Genomic DNA, 22,941 nt, shown 5'->3' with positions numbered 1-22,941 from the left:
TGCAAATATCTTCTCCCATTCTGAGGGCTGTCTGCTTGCTTTACTTACTGTGTTCTTGGCTGTGCAGAAGCTCTTTAGTTTGTTCAGGTCCCAATAGTGTATTTTTGATGTTGCTTCAATTAATTGAAGACCCATCTATAAACAGGCCACTGTCTTCCCGTAGCCCCTAAACTATCCAAGTTCTGGGCATTAGGCATTTACAGATGACAGGGGTAGACAGCTAGTGCACAAGTTCAAACTGCCAGGGACTGAGGAGGAGGCCTGTGGGAAGGAGGATGTCAGTCAATTTGCAGACAACCAGCAACACACCTGGCTCTGACCGTCCTTCCCCTGGGGACCCTGAAACTGGGGATCTGTGCCTTTTCTGCTTCTGATGACTCAGCCTTTCTTACTGTGTCTTTCTTCTTAGAAACCCACGTATGTTTAACTCTGTAATATCACATGCTTAATTTATTATAGCTCTGTAGCAACTGGACCCATCTCCCCATCTTGCACAACAGATGCCCCACAGAAACAAGATATGTAAATATATTTAGTTTTAGATAACTTGTTACTTATTTTTCCAATATTATTTTATTAATTTGCCTAACTTTGCCCTTCAATGCTGCTTTTTTTTTTTAGAAATGCCAGCAGAGGAATAAAACTCAAATATTCCACATTGGAGGATTTATTTATTATTGCTTATTAGTAATTTATCACCATAATTAACTGTTTCATATTTCCAGACTCTATGAGAACTCTTTAATGCACCAATAATGTTGACCTGTATAATAGTTTTGATAATTTCATTAGGCAATAGATAATGATTTCTGAATAAGGAGTCCATCTAGACAATTAAATTTTAATTAATGCCATGGATAGGGGTCTACCTCCTATGTTCTGGATATAATCTGAGTTTGTGAATAATACAGGGTGGCCAAAACTGTGCGCGAACTTTATGGCCACCCTGTATATACTCTTTCTCAGATCAGGTTAAAGAACGTAGCTTTGTGATTTCGTATCTAGGTTTTATTTGAATAGAAAATAAACAGACTGAGAGGCCCACCCAATTTATATACCTGTAATGTGTAAAAGTACATCTTGTTCCAGAGCCAGTGCTCTGTCAAAAGGCACGGTGCGTTTTCATATTCCATGGAAGTATAAAGTTTTAGAGGATGTTTACTTAATAACAAATTACACAATATTTTTAGGAATTCTTGAGTTCAATGCAGTAGAAATAAACTCTTTTCAATCTTTTCCACTTCAATTTGTATTTTACATTTCACATACTTCTTTTGAACTACCATGAAAACTTATGTAGATACTAAGAGATACAAATACAAGTAACAGAAAAGCGTCTGAAACATACTCTGTGTGTCAGTCAGGCTCTAGGCAAGTAAATGTTAACAGAAGACGCTTGAGGGCCACAGCAGAGGGGATTTAACGTGAGCCATGGAAGTGCTCTCGGGTGACTGTAGATCAGCCGTGGCTGGAGGAAGCTGATCGGCTGGAGAATGACAATGGTGTGTAGTTGTAGCTAGATCCTGTACAGGAACCCTGTTGAGAACCGGAATTACTGTTGATGCTTCTCCCTCTCAGAGGACAGGGCTGTCCCACTGGACAGAGGGTCACCGCAAATGGGCAACTGCATGAGAGGCCCAGCTCTAGACAGGGGCAAGAGAAACTCTCTGGACTGTCCCTTCTACTCGCCCTCCAGGCTTCTGCCAGGATCCCCTATGGGCTGAACGGAGAGTGGGAAAGGGGCAGGGACAGAGCTGAGAGCAACTCTGCAGGAGGCCCGACAGCACAGGGATTAGATGGCCACGCAAATCCCTGGGATAGTGGAGCGTGACACAGGCCGAGGGAAATGTGTAAAGAGATTACTCGGCGATAAAGTGAAGGAAGACTAAAACTTGCAGTGCGGATAGCATTGATGTGGTTCATAATTAAAGTGAACATATGGTTTATCATCTCCAAACCAAGAAAGTCTCAAAAATGGAAGAGGCACTAATAAGAATTATTCCAAGTCAACAGACATAAACTTGAAAATACAACACCTGAGAAAGACAGCATTGAAATCAGTGATATAGTTGAGGGTAAAATCTTTGTGATGAGTCGCTGAAGATATTTTAATGTTGATGGCTGCTGTTCATTACCATGTTTCAGTCTTATTTATGGAGAAATCGTAGTACCATTCTCTCTGGAGGACAGTGGAGTTAGTTTAGCAAATATTAAAATCAGGTTGGTTTTAGATTGGAGTGGAAAGGGTTAGGACATTTTTGAGGATATGGATAAGTATCAGCACAGATTAAATGTTCCACTCCCGGGATGACTCCTGTGACATGAAGGCCCTTGATTGTCTTTATCAAGTTACGTTCTCATACCTGGAAACTTGAATTTTCTTTTTTCTCCTTGCTCATGTGGTTTTCCCTTTTCCTTCCTCTCTATCTGCTCCCAACTCTGTATGCTGTATTTACTGAGCACTCACTATTCTTTAGTACATGGCACTGTATGATTCTTGGAAACACATGTTCTGTCTTACTCCATTGCTCTGAAAGTCTCCACTCTCTCTCTTTTCACTAATGAGGGCCTATGTGTCAAGTGCAACCTACATTTTTCATTTTTTATACCACCTCTTTCAAATGACCTCTTTGGATCATTTGAAAGTACTGGTTCCCTTTGAAAGACTGGCCTCTTTGGACATAAATATCTTGGATTTCTTGTTCTCTTTTAATACTTAACAATTAAGAGGAATCCACAAAGTAAAATAAAATCACCTTCTTATATCTGTAGGGGAAATAAACCCTCTAGCTTTTAAGATGTTTGGTTAATGAACACATTGCAATTGGGAACTTTTCAACTACGCAAGAGGAGTAGTCACACCCCATCTCCGCGCGGTCTCCCAGGAGCCGTCACACCCCATCTCCACACAGTCTCCCAGGAGCGGTTACACCCCACCTCCGCGCGGTCTCCCAGGAGCGGTTACACCCCGTCTCCATGTGGTCTCCCAGGAGCGGTTACACCCCGTCTCCATGTGGTCTCCCAGGAGCCGTCACACCCCACCTCCGCGCGGTCTCCCAGGAGCCGTTACACCCCGTCTCCACACAGTCTCCCAGGAGCCGTTACACCCCGTCTCCACACAGTCTCCCAGGAGCGGTTACACCCCACCTCCGCACGGTCTCCCAGGAGCGGTCACACCCCATCTCCACACAGTCTCCCAGGAGCGGTCACACCCCATCTCCACACAGTCTCCCAGGAGCGGTTACACCCCACCTCCGCACGGTCTCCCAGGAGCGGTCACACCCCATCTCCGCGCGGTCTCCCAGGAGCAGTCACACCCCATCTCCACACAGTCTCCCAGGAGCAGTTACACCCCATCTCCACACAGTCTCCCATTGCGAGTTCCTTCCCCTTCAGTCCTGATTACAATCTAGTAATAGCACAGAGCTCCTTACGCTGTTTTGGGGTGTTGGTAATGGTCTGTTCTATCACTGGTGAGGAAACCCTGTCCTGTCAGTGATCAGTCTCAGTGTCTCCCTGGTCCACAGCTGCTCCTTTCCTTAGTCTGGGTGTCAGGCTGTGGGAGTGTCAGTCTGGAGTGTCAGGAGAGGAGTCTGGAGTCCTGAGTCTGGAGTGAGTCTGGAGGAGTCCTCAGTCTGGAGTGTCAGGAGAGGCTGTGTGTGCCCCTCTCTCGTTCCCGCTCTTCTTCTCTCTCTCTGTCTCTCTTTCTCCTCGCACCTGTTCAGAGCTGGGGTGATGGGTGGAAGAGAGGAATGTGGGAGGGAAGGTCATGTGGACTGCCTGGTTGTTTTGGTTATGGGCGCCCTGCAGGTTTCCGGGGCATGGGAAGGTTTCTGGGGGCACCACCACCGTCTCTTTCTCCCATTTATTCTCCTCTTCAAGCTGCTCACTACCCGCTCCACCGTCTACCCCTGGGTGCTTCCCACAGTGCCATCCACGGGGAACTCTTCTGTCAACATCACTTCATCCATCCAACCATCCTACTGAGTTTCTGAGTGGAGTTTGTTTTTAAATGACGCAAGTTTGGCTCCTCTCTGTAGGCCAGGAACAGATCACCCCAAATATCCATAGATCTTGTTCTCCCAAATGCTGAAACTGCAGGTGGTTACCAGGGAAGTGTCATCCTTGTGACCATGTACTCCTCATCTTACACACTCTGGGGGGGTTCACTGATGGCTGCAGGGCCCCCCCATTTTTATTGTTATTTTATTTCTGGTCATCACTTTATCTCTTCATTGTGCCGTCTTGTTTAGAAGGTGTGGAGAGCAGAATGCGTTTTTGTCAGTCTGAGGTCTTGGGTGAGGGCAGACAAAATGAAAAGGCCCACATTTCGGGCATCTCAGGTCGCCTGTCTACCCGTTACTGTGTGTTTGTGTGTGCAGGTAGTACACACCCCTCACTGGAGTAGTTATGCACGTAGAATTCCCCTCTGTGCTTGTTTTACTCCACATTATGTTAGATTCATTATATTTATTTCATCAACATTCTTCCCACATATCTTATTTTTTATTCGGCGCTATTGTGAGGGTACAAAAATAATCAGGTCACAGAGTTTGAGTTTTTTAGGTAGAGTCCCTCTTGTAGTTGTGTACCGCACCCCAAAAGGGCCCACATATTTTAAAGGTTTATAATGTTCTATTATAAGAATTAATGACAGTTCATTAAATCAAGGTCCAATCATATGGGTCATTTCTAATACTTATTACTAGAAATAATACTGGATAGGTACTTTTGAACAGAAAACTTTTGTATATATCTTGGCATTAAAAAAAAAGATTTAAGAACTTTTAATACATTTTGGTAAAACATCCTCTCCCCCAAACATGTCATGAAAATTTATATTTTCCTTCAGTATGTATGAGTCTTTCTTTCTTTTTATTACTATTTCTCTACCAACATTGTTAGTAATATATTTTCATTTTTGGATTATTGTATTCTCTCTCTCTTCTGTGGATTTTCTTCCTTTGTCTATCTTGGTCTGAGCCTCTGGATTATTTCCTATTAATTTTTATGAGCACATAATGTGGCTCTTTGCTTCTGTTTCCCTGTCTGTCCACTTCCCTGTCGCCTGCCGTGCTGGCTGCTCTGCTCTTTCTCTTACATAAATAAAAGTAGAAATTGTTTGAACACTGGATCTGCAAGACTCAATATCCAACACCATTTATTTTACTTAAATTATTGTTTCTCTTGAATTATGAACAAAAGCAATAGCTTTATCTATCAGGAGGATTTATTCTGGGCAGAGCCACTTTCGTATACAAAGGACTGCCTGGGACTTGTAAAATCCTGATTCACCAGATGAAATAAGGATTTTCAGCAACAGCATTCCCCGGGCACTCGTAACTTTGTGCAATTGCAGGGGGCTGAGTGTGGGTAGAGAGAGTGCTGGGGACTTTAGTTATAAAGCGTTATTTAGCTAAGTGTGCTTGGGTTTAAGAAAGACCGTGTGGGAGTAACGCCTTCCCACTGTGTATGAATCACTCTCACTCTCTCTACCCCAGGCACGGAGGGAAAGTAGAAAAAGCGCTTGTGATTCCGTCTACAATTTGGTGACTAACCATTAATGGTTTAACTTAATATGTGTGGGTTCTCGAGAGACACAAAATGCTGCATAAATACCGAATTCTGTTTGTTAGCTACAGTTATGGTTTGGCTGTAGGACTAATAGTCATATTTGCAATTCTTTAGTAACCTTTAAATATCACAGGATATGTTTTGTAAAGATTAAAATGTATTGCCTACTGTTATAGAGCTATACACGTATTATTTGTAGGACTAATTGGTGAGTAATGCAACCTATTAAAGCACCTAAGTTTGAAGATGCATTGCTTTTTTTTAGCCTACACGACACAAACTAATTTATGTTCGTGCATATGATGCAAATGACATCCACCCAGACTCCACACATACGGAAATACATACATAAATACGATGCAGAAATAAATGTGATGTGTCTGATCAGGCCCCAGAATTTTCTCTGCAACGTTTCTCACTTTTGCCAATTCGGATGTCTTGATTTTTTTCTTTTTCTTTTCCTTTTCATTTGGGTCTTTGACTAAAAGGAAATAACCGGAAGTCACTATGTAGTAACATTTAAGTAATCAAAATAATTGCTTGAGGAAAAAGTTTTTCCTCTGTCTTTTTTCCTAATCAATCTCATAATATGTAATTTTCAAAGAACTATTTTATTCTCTCCATTGTTATTATTTTTATAAATATTTTGTTTTGTGCTACCAGGTTTTCAAAAAGCTACTCTGTTTCCCTGCCTCAATTATTATGCTAGTTTAACTCACTTCTGTTTTATTTTTATTTCTTATAAATATATTTAGTTCTGTCAATTGAGCTCTAAGGCCCAGTCTAGCCATCTCCCGCACAGTGTATGTGTGGGGCTTTAGTTTGTGATTGTTATTGTGACTTCCTTTAAATCATATAAATTTCTGGATATAGTTTAAACTATATTCAAAAAATTCAGTTCTACTTTAATTGTTTTGTGACAATGTCACTATAATTCTTTGAATTTGCTGGCCGGAAATTTGTTGGAAATTGTTGACACTTCCTCTGCGAGATACATGGGCAATTTTGTAAAGATTACTTATATTCTTAAAAAGAGAATATGTTCCTTTCCCATTAGCTCTTGTTTGGGAGGCATAGAGATTTCCACATGTATTTTATAATAGATAAAATTTCCAAATCTTTTAATTTAAAATTTCTGTATACTTAATATTATAATTTGGTTGTTCTTTTGGCAGAAAATTGGCCCATACGTATTGAATCTATTTCCTCATCTTTTTGGACACATGGTAGAGAAAATTTCCCAGTTACTCTTTGTTTATAGATGACCACGTGTCTCAGCTGTGGCCAAAATATATCAGTGAAAGTAGTGATCATCCCTTCAGAGTTGGCTATTGTGGGCTTATAAAACATTATTATGTGTACACAAGAATAGACTGCTGACTGGTAGAGTCTGGACCTCAGGAGCTGTCTGCTGTCCTTCCATAATACTAGACTGTTTTAAGGACTTTTCTCTGCATTCTGTATAATTTAATTTTGATGTATTGTATAGTTAATTTACTCTTTAATAGTATCTATGCTTCCATTTCATTCATCCATTGAATTTTTAATATTTAGAACTTTGTGTGGCTTTTCAAAAATTTCCACTTTTTTCCAAATCTTCCCTTCATATTATAAAAAGGTTTACTATTAATTTATTATAATTTATAGTACTTTTATCACTTAACTATATGATGGTTGTTTTGTGGCGTTTTCAGACTGCTATCGCTTATGTTCTTGGGACGGTCATTTTCCTGTTGTGTTTCCTTACTTCCTTCAGATGGAATTGTTACTTCTCCTGATCTGAAACTTTGTTTTGAAACTTCCCTGTCCGATTGATTTTTCTGGGGCCTCTGCACTTGGAGCTCTTCCATCAGTGGGATTTATTTCTATTTTGTATGCCCAGGGTTCCACTTGGCAATTAGGTTGGTTTTCCATCGTGGTGATTAATCTGGCTCCTGGCCTCTATCTCGGTGCTTGCCCTGGTCTCAGATTCCATTTTTGTTTAAACAAGAGTCATTTGTTTTATACTTTGATGTAGGCAGAAAACGCTTACATCTTTTAGTTGCACATCTCCTATACTAATGTGAGCATTAAAACTCAATCTCTAGGTGTTAAGGCTGATATCGTGGTCCTGCTACTTACTTAGGTTTTAATGACATTTCTATGCGCTTTTAGCAAAGGAAGAAAAAAGTATTGGTTCTGTTTTCTATAGCACTGGATTATTAACTGAGTATACCATGTTACATGTAAAATGTCAACTAAACATCCAATTGTATATGTATTAAGTAAATAAGATATATAAATTAAGTTTGAGGCTCAGTATACAATCTAATTGTATGTGTTGTAATATGTATATATAATTGTATATATCTGCCTATGTGTAGATGCATAGGTACATATTGACCTAGGTATGAATTACAATGCTCATTTAATACTAAACATTGTACTGAACACTGTTGAGAGTTCAATGGAGTCGGTTCTCCAGACACCATTAATAACCTTGACAAGGACAGTTTTGCTGGAATTATATGAAGGAGCAATAATGGAAAGAGAAAGAATTTACTAGAGAGAGAGAAGTGGGAACAGAGACTACAGAACATTATTTTCAAAAGGTTTGCTTTGAAGGGAGGGAGGGATGGGCTGAGGTTTTAACAGGGCATGGCATCAAAGAGGTTCTGTTTTCATCTTCAATAATTCATCCCCTCTTTTCCCCTCAGATGATGTTGACACACCATAAGTAACAGTTTGAGTTGAATCCTCCTCTTATATATATACACATGGGGTTACATTGAATCCCTTTCTTCAGTAACAGTTTTGACTGTATCTCCGAGGTTTTTTAGTATTGTTGTTATTATTACCAAAACTCTGCAATTAAAACTCTAATTTTCTGTTGACCTAAAAATAGTTAAGTAGATTTTCATATTTACATGACTCTAAAGTGTTTCTAAGATATATCTGTATATATTTTTCGTTAAATATGTATTGACTAACAAACGTGCAATCCTACATAAAGGCATAAATAGGTACAAACTCCGACATGTGGGGCTAGGAAAGGAATGAGCAGGCCAGAAGAAAGACAGTGGAAATAATACTAGGAGTCATAATTCACGTTTAGGTGTTTAAGAAAGCATCTCAAAAGAAATCATATTTAAAATGGACCTGAGTGATTATTAGGAGTTACAGGACTGTAGAGTTGCAAAAACTCGTTCTAGGCAGGTGGGAAACACTGTTTCAATGCTTGGGGCAGAAAGGATTTGGTGAAATAAGAGTTGTAAAATGGTGAATACCCAGAAAATATCCTGTCAGAGTTGCTTCATAAAAGAATCTTGCCTGTGAATGACCCAAAGATGTTTCTTTCCTGCTTCTCATTGAGTAATCTGTGTTTAGAATCCTTGGTTGACTGCTTTATTCTTCAGTAACTGAAGGTACCATTTCATTTACTGAGATTCATTGTTGCGGATTATAAATCAACTAGTGGTTCACTTCTTTATGATCTTTTCTTCCCAATTGATTTGTTCTTCAGTAATTTCTCTTTGCTGTTGTTATTTCTTGTCTAACTTCAAACCTATTTTTGCATTCCTGTCTATTATGGTCACTGTTTTTCATTTTATCATTAATTTCTCACATAACAGAGTCTTGTGAGGTTATCTTATCAACTAAAAAGCAAAATACCACTAAAAACCCAACTTTTATCTTTCCTCCCTCCTTCCCATCCCCTGCACAGCAAGAGTTGGTGGATATAGGATTAGGAAACAGCCAGAATACAGAGACCTATGGGCGGTAGACCAGAAAGATGAAAAGTGCTTAGTTCCCAACAGCTTTTGCTGAGATGCTCTCTCTCCTCAAATCACTAATATCTAGCCTTGTTATCACATCTGATAAAAACGAACAAACTAAACAGACCTTTCTAGACAGCCTTCTGCTACCCTTAATTCACGTATCACAAAGTGATTACACACATTATATTGTTTAACGGTTACGAACTGGGAAGTTGCCATCATGTGCATTTTTACAGATGAGAAAATTAGAACTTAGAAGTTAAAATTAGGGATTTTTTGGTATCTTCTTAAAACTTGAATATTATTGGGAATGTTAATGTAACTGATAAAACATGAGTGGAAACTCAAGAAGTATTTTTTTTCTTTTTGTCAGTTGCTTGGTTATGTCCAACGCTGAATAATTACAAAGGCAGACACCAGTATTTGATTTCCAGTTTTTAGGCTTCAGCTCACCATACGTACCATTCTCATATAGAAACATCATTTCCACATATCCAGTTGCAGGAACCAACTCCCCATCTTCAGACTTGTAGAAGGGGATTCATATTTCTCGACTGGAATATGCACGTGAATGGCCCATGAGTACCTGAAAACGACGTGTCACGTTTGAACTCATTGCTTCTCTCCTTTCTCAAACTTGTCTTTTCATCACTGTGTTTTCCTGGGCTAATTTTAGCAGCATCTTTCCAATATTATGGAAAACAAGTTCAATTTCAACTTCTTCTTTTCCATGAACTAATTACATATTTGTGAAACTTTCCTCAAATAAAAGTCTCTAGTATTTTTCCATTGCTATTCATCTATAGTTCTCTACCCTGCCCGTCATAGTGTATTTCTATTTGAAATGAGGCTTCCTTCCTTCCACCCTGCACCAGATTTGTCTTTGAATCAGAGATGTGGATATTTTATTTCTTCCTCAACATCCTAGCACTCTCTTGCTTATGGAATAAATCTCAGATGCCTTCGCATATTACTTAATGAACTGTTTGTTACAATTTTGTGTTCGAAATTTTCCGAATAAACTCCAGTATTTTCTCTAATCACCTGAGGTTGGTCATATGAGTATCTATGAACACGTATATAAGCATGTATATTTAGAGAATGCAATATTGTGACTTCACACCTTTTTATGGGATAATTCACACCCTTATCATACTTTCTGGGTAAAGTTTGAATCATCTTTTTTCCATTCATGGACCTTTTGTATGATAATTTGGCAGAGTAGTTCTGAAAAGCTATTGCCAGGGACACTGGATGTTGAAGGCCGTGTGCCTGGGAAGTCGACTCCGAGATAGCAACGGGCAGGAGGTGTTTCAGGGAGCACAGCTCCTGCATGGGGATGAGCCAAGCAGTGGAGGTCAGGGGAGAAGCAGGGCTAGGACCCAACTGTGACAGCGCACTGTGGCTCTGAAGCTGCTGTGGACCTTTGGACCTGTCCCAAATTGGGAGGACAAAAACAGTCCTTTATACTTCTAAAATGGCCAGGCTGCTCACAGATGGGGCTATGGACTTGATGATGAGGCTCTTGGCAGCCAGGGGGTAAGGTCTGTTAGCTGAGAATTGTCATCAGACGACACTGCCAGAACCTGGTGGAAGAACATTACTGTACCCATCTATTCTGAAGGGATAACTCGGGGACACAGAATAGTGTCCCCCCAGCACCCGATCTTTCTTATTTGGCACCCCTCAGTAATTATTTCCTGTCTTGACAACTCCTTTGATCATTTTTTAGTACTTGTCACAACTGACACATTTTCTTATTTGATTGGTCTTTAATCTGTTACCCCTACTGTATTGTAAACTCAACAAGGTTAGAGATCATACCTGCCTTGTTTGCTTCCACATATAAAATGCATAGCAGGTTATTGGCACATGGTGGATGCTTTGTGAATGCTTGTTGAATGAATGATTGGTGTGATGTCAACCCTACAGCTAGCACTAAATCACGTTATTTATATTTAACACATAACTTCTGAAATGAACCCACTGACAGTGCTAATGAAGACCCCTAAAATGCTTGTATTCTAAAGCTATCATCTGTCACACTGAATCATACATAGATTTGTGAATAACATTGAATGTATTATTGGTGAAGATGTGTGGTCCTCTGATTTCTATCATTTCTAGGGTAATAATTAGATAAAATGATATTTAACCTTCAATGTAGGCGGGTGTACAAGATTATTTTTATAATATGCTTAATTTGAATGGGACCTTTTTAATGTATTGAAGTGTGCACATTTGTTTGTGATAACAATCCAGTGTTATCTGAGTCAACTGCAGAGAAGAGAAAACTGCCTTTGTGGACGGCGTTATTACACGCAGCTGGTGTAGACCAAGGCTGTCAGCAGACGATGAGCAGCTTACTTTCAATTTTCCAAGTTGTTTTCTCTTTTGAATATAATTGGGCCATATATTATATTGTGAATGTCGTGTTATCCTCAAATCAGTATGGTATTAGCATGTACCTTTGAAATTAAAGATGAAGAAACTTTTCATTTCTACGGACGTTTACGATTTGAAGGGATAGAAAGACCGTGTATAATAAACACTTTTAGTTTCCCTGTAGTTAGGAATTCTTTCATTTTGTTTTTCCTTCACATAAATGCTTGTAAGCGGATTTGATTTATATTTACCAGCCCCTAGTTACGTCATTTTATGTATAAGAAAATGTATTTTAGTTTTGTCAGTTTGCCCCAACCAAAATCGCATATGCCTCAGTACTGGATGTAACGGATACACAGTTACTTCTAGGTAGACAGCAAGACACTCTTCCACACTTATATGCATAACAGCATAACTGAATGCATCACTTCCTAAGCCATCCACAAATTTTAAAGCATTCCATCAAATGTTTATATCAATAAAATCTGAGTTAGTGTACTTGAGGAATTCATACTATGTTACAATTTAAAAACATTTATGTGCAAATACACTTTGTGTTTCTTTTCCATATTATTATCTGATACCATCATTCAGATCCATTTGCCAAAATATTATGAATTATATTTACTGTCCAGTTGTGTAGATTTAAATTTATAGAGGATTGTGTGCTGACAAGTAATCTGTAGTATTATATATATGTACATTTTAAAATTTTTAAATTTCTAATTTTTCACTTCCAAAATAAAATAAAAACATACCTCATCATTATCTATTTCTACCATTAAAATATAGTATAATGAACTTGCTTCAAGGTCCATATATGTCTTCACTATCTCCCTAATTCTCTTTTGAATTGCAAACATTTAACTGTTCAAATGAATATCTATTTGGAGTGTCTTCCAATTATACATCTATTAGCAAGTTACAGGGGATATTCAGGTTTCAGATAATAGCATCAAATATACGCATTTAATTATGGTGCGTGAGCCTACAGACCATTGCCATTTACTGAAACATGTATGGGAAGAAAGAAGTGAATGTAGGCGGGGGGTGGGGGGGGTGGGGGGAGGGAGTTCCTATCCCTTTCTTATCCCAAGATTACCAAAACAATGGGATAGCGGCAAAGCCCATAGCTTTGAGAATTAAAGAAGATTTCATCTGTTCCACTGAAAGTAAAATAGAAGGGGTATTAATTAAGAATGAGAATGTCAAAGAAATTGTCCAATCCTGAATATTAGTCTTAATAACAAGATTAAACGCAGGCATGTGATATCATTTTGATGAAAGTTAATTACAATGAGGTTGGTGATAGCAATTTGCATGGTCTCTCTGAGACTGAGTAGGGGAAATATTACCCTCGACAGAGGAGTGTCATGTGCACTGAGACAGAGAAAGCATCTGAAAAATGTACCACGTATTAGGCACTCGGCAAACACAATCCCTTTCACTTTAAACTGGTTTTGTAAAAACACAAACAAAAACTTTGTGTTAATGAAACAATATGATTTGCTCCTTAATGAGAAATCCAGCTTTCATCTTTATTAATAGGGACCCTATGAACATAATTAGGATGCACCTGGCTATAAGTCTAGATAAAATTGGGCGTATTTTCTCAAATGACAGAAAATGCCCAGATAGACCAGGTCAGCCAACCTCACGTGTAAGTGGGACCTCCCTACCGGCCCAGATTGCTGTTGTGACTTTAAGCACGTGTCTTTTAAAAATATGTTTAAGTGACAGTAAATCTTGAACATCTTTCCCATCCAAAAGGACTTCTCCTTATATCTCATTGTTCAGCTGGGTTATATCTGTCTGTCTACACCAGTCACTGGTAGGAGCAACGCTTACTGGAATCAGCTTATCACCAATTGTTCTCAAACTTAAGCTGAATCGGAAACATCTGGAGGACTTGGTGTCTATTCCCTGAGTTTCAGATTTGGTAGGTCTAAAATGAAGTTCTAAAATAAGACCTATGCTGCTGGCTTGGGTGCTCCTCATTGAGAATAAACTTAGAGCCATATTCACCGCCTGGGTCTGAGAGTAAGTTGACCTTCCCTGAGAAATCTGCCAAACTCAGCATATGAAGGCTGAGGCCCTGCTTAGGAGTCGACCAATGGGGACGGTAAAGTTTGCATTGCCAAACAGCCGACCGATGGGGATGGTAAAGTTTGCATTGCCAAACAGCCGTGTTTTTCCTCTCTTACTTCCCTTTCTCCCTTCCCTCCCTTTACAGGTTCATCTCAAAGCTTTTTGTTTGCTTAACTCCTTTCACATCAGTTTAAGTAAATTTTACAATCCAAATGACAAAGCATTGACTGAGAGATAATTTTGCTAAGTCACAAGAGTAATTGAAATGAGATGCATAATTCCTGAGAAAAAGCCATCATTTTGCACGAAGTTATTACTTTTCCATTAAACTCTGCGTTATTTTTGCAGTAAATTCGTTACTTATGTTTGACAGGTCAAGAAAGATCTTTAAATGTTCCATTGTTGTTCTGAATAATAGAATTGTCTTCCCTAGTACATTTTTTTCTGTGTGTGAAAGAATGAAATACAAAACTTAATATTTGAAAATTGTGTTCCAAAGGGAAGGAATAAGGAAACCGATTGTATTTTAAATGTGGTTTGTGAGGTGATTCAGTTAAAACACTGCAGTGATGTCATAAACCTCAGTATTCCTTGGAATGACCATGGCAAGCCCATCTGGCCAGACAGTTTGAATGCCCGGACTCTTGCTGCCTAATCCAATCCTGTGTGACACTGACTATGGACATCGGTCAGGTTGAAGTATCAAAGGCTGTGATTCTGACTCCTCTGGACGGTCTGGGGGTGGGATGTACGGGGCACCTATGCCTGGAATTTCCTCTCCATCTTATGTTCAGGATTTCAGTGGCTACCAGGAGGGATTCTTGGCATGGGAGAGGCTGGAGCAGGGGCAGGGGCAGGGGCTGGTAGGCTTGGTGGCCGTCTACTTCTTTTTCTTGGCCTCCTAGGAATTACAGTCAGTGGTTTCTCTGCCAAGACTTACTGTGCAGCCCACACCCTCCACAGGACTTCAGGCATATAATCACTTGTGTCATATCAAGTCACTTTATATTACTCTTTTTCCTGTACTACTTCACACACAGTTTTGGATTTTACTTAATAAATTAGCTTGGAAATATTTTCTGATCAGGATACAAAAGATTGCAATATCATACTCCATGGTTTAATTGTTTTTTCAATTTAACCAGCTCCATAGGATGGAAATTTAGTTTTTAATCATTTTTTGACAACATCAACAATGATGTGCATATAACTGTAGACTGTATTCCTTGGAAAAGGACCACTGTTTCCTGGTACATGTGCATTGTTCAAGAGTATCGCCAATGTTTCTTCATGGATGAGTCCCATTTTTCTACGTTTTACTGGCAGATTATGTCATCATGCTAAACCCTGGCCAGTATGAAGACATGAAAAATAACTCCTCGATGCATTTTTCTTAAGCTTTTTACTTTTGATAATTATAGACTGATATGCAGGTGCAAGAGATACTACAGAGAGATCTGGCCTCTTTACCCAGTTTTCCCCAATGGCATCATCTTGCAAAACTATTACACAACAGGGCATCCAGGACTCTGGCTCTTATGCACTCAAAGGGGAGCCTTTCTATGAGGACCAGGGTCCCTGCTGCTGCCTTCCCAGAGCCACTCCACATCTTTGGGGTCTCTTCCTACTTCATCTTTAACTCCAGGCTGCCACTAACCTGTTCTCCATTCTTAAAATTTTGTGTAAATTGGCATCAATTTTCCTAATTTTGAGTAAAGTGGAATATCTTTCAACATTTAATAGACATCCTATTATCTTTCCTATGAACTCTGTTCTTTCATATTTTATATCCAGCTAATTCATATCCACTTTATATAACTTTTCATATGGTAAAGAATTTGCCTCTTGTTACCCCATTTTCTGGGTAGGACATACTATTTTATTTGCTATACACCAATAGTACATCTATTAAAGTTGAATGGATCATTTTATGATCTATGATTTGAGATCAAATTTAGAAAAACTTCCTCTACTTAATGTTAAAAAAATCCCAACACATCTGGTTTTTACAATATTTTTCAGTATTTTATGGCTTTTAAAAAACTTTTAAGTCTATGATTCATCATTATTAATATTATTATTGGTTTGAGATGTGAAAAAGATTCTATTTTCAATTGTCTGTCTAGTTTTCCTAAGATAATTTAACCATGCATTTTAAACAAATGCTAATCATAATATTGGATTATAGCAACGTAGAGTTCCAGATGAAGGGGATGAGTCACTGAATTCCTCCCACGTGCTTTTCTCCTTTATCAAAAGAATTTGCAATTTTCCGACTCTGTCAATAGAGCAGATTATAAATAATGTCATCTCTGTTTTCTTTTGAAAGGAACCATCGAATCTTCAACATGCCCACTCTAAACTAAGCAGACAACACCAGACAATAATCACAGAACTGACTCATGCGAATGACCAAGCAGCTCAAGATGAGGCGGAGGTGAAGAAACTGAGAGCTCGAGTGGAAGAACTAAAGCAGAGACTCCACCAGAAGGAAGTTGAGGTACTAGCTACAGCTGTCTATGGAAACACACTCTGATAGCTTCAAATAGCCTTTTATAGCACATATGTAGTATTTTCTCCTTTATTGACACATGACATTCATTGGGATGAAAGCCTTTACATTTTTATGACAAAATCAACTAAGAATTGTCAAGGAAAAGAGACAAAAGCTTGCATAGGAAGTGTGCAGGTATTCATGATAAATCCTGTATGAATGGTATAGCTTCAGTGTTTCAGCCTGGTCCATTGCGTGAGAGTATGTTTGTGTATATGTGCATTTAGATATGGGCATAGTCTCATCAAAGCTTGGTGTTTTAAGCTTTGAGATTTAAGCATATGTAGTAGAGAAATATGTTGTGATTATATATTATGATATGTCTTCTCCCTCGTGCTCTCTTGTGTTCAAGAGAATTTCAGTATCTCATTTCATGGCGTAAGGTCAACTCACTGATGGTTTATGGAGCATATCAGATGGTGTATCGGGGTATTATCCTGACAGCACTCCTGTGTCTGTGGGGTGATTTCAGTGGAAGTTACAAACAACACAATTTTTTTTTTAAAAGAAACGCAGTCTCTAATGTCAGTGTGGTTGTGGCACTGTCACCACATGGCAGCATCATCTCAGATGGCGTTCCAGTAACTGCACCTGCTCCTGGTCAACAACTTTTGAGGCAAAAAGCTGAGATCCCTGGTTAGAAAAATAATTTCCATATAATAGCTAACAGTTGGAGATCTGGAAAAAAGTCTGTTTTTTTTTTTTCATGTTGTAATTTAATAACAGAACACTTTCACATTTTGGTATTTACTTGTTAATCAAAGCTATTCCAATCAAGCTGCAAGAGCTTCTTCTCCAACAATGTTGCATTAAATCAGAATCATTCCACCAGTGAGGCTTCTACATCATCCTCTGATCCTACTGATAGGGTCTTGTGGGCAGGTGGTTTATCCTTAATATGTCTCCAGATGTGAAGATATGTATGTATTTTGTACTGATATTCAAAGGCTCAAGAGAATCATCTTATGTTTGTGTTTTACTGTAGCCATTATTCCTGTGAATAGTTTTAACATGCAGTATTTTTTGTGCGGAAATGGTGAATGAACATCAGTCAATATAGGCTTTAAGAAATAGTTTTGGACTAAAAGTGGCAAGGAAATGGTGATATCTTCTAGAGTCTATGGGCTAAAAAACTGTTAGTCTCCAAAGATCTGATTCAGGAATCTAATTGGGTAACTTAAAAAAATGAGCTGTGCTCATAAGGATGGTTCTATTCTTTGCTCCTCTGGTAGGATTACATGTCCCGCATCACCAGTGTTGGGCTGGGATGGGCCACATGACGTTTGCTTCACCAATGCCTTATGAGGAGAAGCCATGCGCCCCAGTGGCTGTCACAGGCTTTCAGAGCCAACGCAGGGCTCCATTTCACTTTCCCAAGTATCTTTACTACGGTCTCACGTCCTGAGGCCGGCATTAATCTCTCAGCATGAGTCCTGAAATAAGGAAATCATGGGACAGGGGCTTTGCTGAACCACTATGAACCCCATACAGGTAAAAGTCAGTATTCATTATTAGTGTGAGCCACTGAGACTTTAGATATATGTTGTTACTGCAAAACAAAAACCTACCCAAATAAGAAAGGAGGAAAAAGATAAAAACAAAACAACAGAAAATTAGGTGGAAGCTAACTGAAGTAGTCATTAAAATAATGAAAGAGAAATGAATCTTAAGATGCCTCTCTGATGTCAGAAGTTAGTGGTAAAAAAAAATATGTTGGAAGCCAGAATGATAGAATCCCATTTCACGGTGTGGCGAAACATCTTGTACTTAGTTTCCTGGAAAGCAGATAAAGGATAAAAGGACCTTGTGGTTTTTAGGTGAAATGATGAGAACTAATATTTTTGTTTGTGTTTGTTATATTTGAAAAATGCCTAAAACAAAGAGGAACAAACAAAGGAATTGTTGACTTTACGAATAAGTGTAGGGGATAATACAGAAATTTAAGTAGTTCTGTGACCTCCAGGTTGTAAGATATATCTGGTTTCCATTTCCAAATGGCAAAATGTAATACCTAAGAATGGCTTTGAACAATAAATGGGAATTAACTTTGAGCTTTGTGGCAAGTATTAAATCAATGGTGTGTCCATCAAGTGTGTTATTAAAGTTCCAAATCTATTAACGTAGTTCCCTATAAATTTTTTAAGCTGAAGAAAATGATTTAGGAAGATGAGAGTAAGATTGTGCCTCTACCACAACGTCACACAGGTCAAGGTCACTGTAAGTAGCTCAGAGACAGAGGAATGCCTCTGACAGAAGAGCAGGTGTGAATATCAACCTGTGCTCTTTACTGCCCTTTCCTGTAGTTCCCAAGCATGAATGGTGGTGCAGCCCTGTGACCTGTTTAGTAAAAGGGATCTGTGCTGCTTTCCAACAGAATCTACAGGAATTGTAGTTCCCCATAGAAAAGGATTCAGGTACAGTTTTTATTTGAAGCCTGGAAATCAATGCAGTGAAATATATGATTAGTATATAAAATGTCTTAATGTTCTGCACCCATAATCCAATCAGTGATCACCAGAGAAGATGGACTCGGAGCACACTGGACTCCTGGGCGGCGTCATCTGGATTACTTCATTATGTTTGCCAAGTCACCATTTTTTCCCCTCTGATTGAAGCTCATTACTGTTTTGGGTGGTTGAGAATGAAAATATCCATCACGGCAAAAATGACTGTGGCTCTGTAGATGTCAGCATGCCCGCAATTGGACTTCTCACTGGGAAGCAAAGATGTTTTATTGCTAAGATTTTCAATGTTATAGTAGCAAATTCTTCCAATTATGAAATCAGAATTATCAAATACAAATTTTTAAACTCTCACAAGTCAACAGATTTTAAATAAAGGAAAAGGAAATATTTATCCTCTGTACTGTGGAAAAAACAGGATGTTTTTAGTGTCATAGAAGAAAATCCAAGGTCTGATTAAAGAAATGAGAAAATTTAAAATATCCCCCCCCTTTTTTTAAAATTTGAGACAGAAAGAGTCTGACTCTGTCGCCCAGACTAGAGTGTGTGATATTAGCCTCCCTCACAGCAACCTCAAACTCCATGGTTCAAATGATCCCCCTGCCTCAGCCTCCTGAGTAGCTGGGACTGCAGGTGCCTACAGCAATGCCCAGCTAGTATTTTCTATTTTTAGTAGAAGTGGACTCTGGCTCCTGCTCAAGCTGGTCTTGAATTCCTGAGCTTAAAGGATTCTCCCAAGTTCTCCTAGACTACTAGGATTTACAGGCATGAGCCACCATACCAGGCCAAAAAGATCCTTCCGGTGTGGGGGGGGGTGTTAGTTGTTTTTGAAGCAAATTTATTTAAAAAACTATTTATATATTTATTAGAGGGTAAAAATTATTTTCTTATCATTTTTAATGTCTTTCTGTGAATATATTTTACATTATAAGCTGGCAAAGTTTTAATTGAGACATTTTAGCACAGAGCAGGATCATTTATCCATCCACATTTCAACATCAAAATAACTTTCCACCTTAATAAATAAGGTATGAAAAACAGTTTACAAAAAGGTATAATAATGCAAAAAACAAAGTTAGAAACAGAAATATGTAAACTGAACCCGAAGGGTATGTCTCTGGCATCTCAAAAGCACTAAGTTTAAGATAAGCAATTACAAAGACAGGTGGGCACAATACACAGTACACCTGCTCCTGGAAGGCTGAAGGACAGAATGAGATAAAGTTGGCCAAAGAATATTTTAAATTGTGCAAAGCAGTATCACATCCCATAAAGAAGGGAAAAATTCAAGTCAACCATTCCCTGACCTTGTGACGTGACTTCAGTGCGTGAGCTTCAAAAGCCCAGACAATGGTACACACAACTATTGTCACTGAAGCAAATAGCATTATACTCTGCTTTGGTGACGACCATACCAGTTTTCACATTGCTTTATTTTATTCATAGTTTGTATTTTAAGAAATGTAATATTTATTTCCTTGGATATAAATATGTTAAATCAACCAGTCTTCCCTTATGGAAGGTCATTTGGATATTTTTTCCAATGTAACTTTAATCTGATTTATACTATGTATATACCTTTCTCCCAGACTGGAAGAAATGAATATTTATTACTTTCAAAATACTTTTTGGTGGCATCTTAGCATTTTCTTTATATCTTATCGTGTAATATAAAATCAGAAAAAGGCATGCCTTTATTTCCAATGTAGATGTCTTTTCCTTTTTCCCTTTGTTTGGCTGCTCTGAGCAAAACGTCCAGTTCTGTGGAATAGCCTGGTGACAGTGGGCATCCTTGTCTAGGACCAGATATCAGAAGATAAGTTTTTAGTCTCCCCCATTGATTATGATGCTAGTTTTGAGCTTTTCATAAATGCCCCTTATTGTGCTGCAGGTAAGTTTCTTCTATACCAAATTTGTTTAGAGTTACCATCATGAATGAGTTTAAACTTTGTCAAAGACTTTCTTCTGAACCTATGGAAGTAATCCGGTAATTTGATGAATCCCATTGGTGGATTTGAAATCCTTTCTCTTAGTGCAGATTTCACACATTCCCTTGACTTGTTCTCTCTGGGTAAAAAATAAGCTTCTGTAAATAACAGGATTTTCAAAATATTCAGTGAACTATTTTGTATTAAAAGAGATATAAATTAGGGGTTAAATGGTTCTGGCTGTAATATGCTTATAATTCACAAACAAAGCTTCATAGGATGAGTTAGTGTATAGTAATTTTTAAAAAATTCTATAAGGCAAAATCACCTAAACCATTCTCGCTTTACTGAACTTTCTTCATCATTATTTTCTTCATTGAACTAAGATGTATTTATCTAGGTTCTCCACACACAATTCTGGTGGAAGAATAGAGATAAATACATAAAAATAAATACAGCCTATTCTTGGTATAAAGGTTAAAATCTAACACAATGCATTTCAAACCTTGCTGTACACTGGTACCGCTTTGAAAGATTCACAAAACACTAACACTCAAGTGCCACCTCCAGAAAATCTGATTCATTTGCTATGGATAGGGCTTGTGCATGGATGTTTTTAAAAATCTCCACAAATAATTCTAACATATAACCAAATGTCAGAGAGAAAATGCTGCTCCAGCTGATACTCAAATTCATAACCTTGGTTACACAGTTGAATACACACGTCAGTGGTAAAAGATTTTACCAGCAAAACCAATAAAATAGCTTGCCGCTGAGGGTAGCTTCTTATTGTGCCCAGTACCTGCTAACATTGAAATATGCAAAATTAATTAATGTAATAAGTCTTTTAGCTTTGAGAGAAGTTCAAAAAATGAAAGGAACCCTTGAACAGATGGAAAGTACCACATACAGGATAGTATGGAGACCTGTCAGTTCACACGCAAAGCCTTGGTGTCTTGCTGAATGTTTTGTTGGTAGAGCTCCACACTTCAGCAATTATCACCTTATTATTACAGCTTAGCTAATTCTGGCTTTCCATTCTAAAGCCTCCTGGTGTCAAAAAGGTGAATCTTTTCAAAATTCTGATATCACCAGCAATGATGAATGTGAGAGACACTTCGTTTAAACCGACAGAACGTTACTTATTTACATTAATATCCATTTGTTAAGCAAGCCTTTATTTGGAAGGACACAGGCATCTTTCTCTAGCCCCAAATCCATTTAGGTAAAATCTCATTAATGTACACCCTGCTGATTTTCAGACTGTGAGAATACTGATAGACTGGAATTTACATTTACTTTTGAAAAATTTGTGGCAAGTGTTTCAGGAAAGATTAAGAAGAAATAATGAAGAGGCCACGTGCCGGTTCACACGGGGACACAGACAGTGACAGTTTGTGATGAAATCACCCTAGACTCAGGAAGTGAAGTGACAAAACCAGCCCCTTCCCTGTGATACAGTCTCACCTCGATGTTAATTGTTAGAATACATGTGATTCCCTCCCAAGGGGAGGTCTTTCATATAATGAGAGATAGCCAATCATAAATTTATAAAGGTGTATGCAGCAAAATAAATGTCATCACGGTGGTTTTCACAGGATGCAGCAGACACAATTTATTCTTGTTTTTCTTCAGATGCTCAAGGGCTGTGTGTAACTACTTGTTTCATTTATTTAATTACATAATCACTAACTCCATCTGGAGCAGATGGGCGAGGACTGGGGAAGCCTGTGGCTGTAGAGTCCCAACCCCCAGTACCCATGTTTCAGACGTCTTTAAAATGAAGGCATTGTGGGCAAAAGAGCAATGGGAACAGAGGTCCAGGAACTGGGTTTCTACTGATGTTTCGTTTAAATCTTCCAATAGTTTTCTTTTCCTTCCAAAGGTGATTTGGAGGCTGCTACTTCCTACAATCATTTTTCTTGCTCTTGTTCTTCATTGTCTTCAGCACACAGCTCTGTGGTGCGGTACTTCTGCTCCCCTTTATAGGTTGACGGAAATCCAAACCCACCAAGCATGGCAGATTCTCAGCTCAAACTTGTGAGATATATGTGAGTGGAAAAGGTAGGAAAAAAGGAAGGAAGGGAGGGAGGGAGGAAGGGAGGAAAGAAGGGAGGAAGTGAGGAAGTGAGGAAGGGAAAGGAAGGGAGGAAGGGAGGAAGGAAGGAAGGAAGGAAGGGAGGGAGGAAGGA

General features: G+C 38.7%; 1 protein-coding gene across 1 annotated transcript in view; it reads left to right on the top strand.

Moving 5' to 3' along the window:
• CCDC102B (coiled-coil domain containing 102B) overlaps positions 1–22,941 on the top strand; it is a 172,029-nt gene that overhangs the window by 135,881 nt on the left and 13,207 nt on the right. Inside the window, exon 7 of the mRNA XM_012804270.2 lies at positions 16,135–16,305. Within this exon, the coding sequence (XP_012659724.2) occupies positions 16,135–16,305 (171 nt within the window). The remainder of the gene's footprint in view (positions 1–16,134; positions 16,306–22,941) is intronic.

Source organism: Otolemur garnettii, unplaced genomic scaffold (assembly GCF_000181295.1).
Source record: "Otolemur garnettii isolate 467f Iridium unplaced genomic scaffold, OtoGar3 scaffold00027, whole genome shotgun sequence".
In the NCBI taxonomy this organism is placed as follows: Eukaryota; Metazoa; Chordata; class Mammalia; order Primates; family Galagidae; genus Otolemur; species Otolemur garnettii.
The sequence above is the reverse complement of the archived record's forward strand: the minus strand, read 5'-3'. Positions and strand labels throughout refer to the sequence as shown.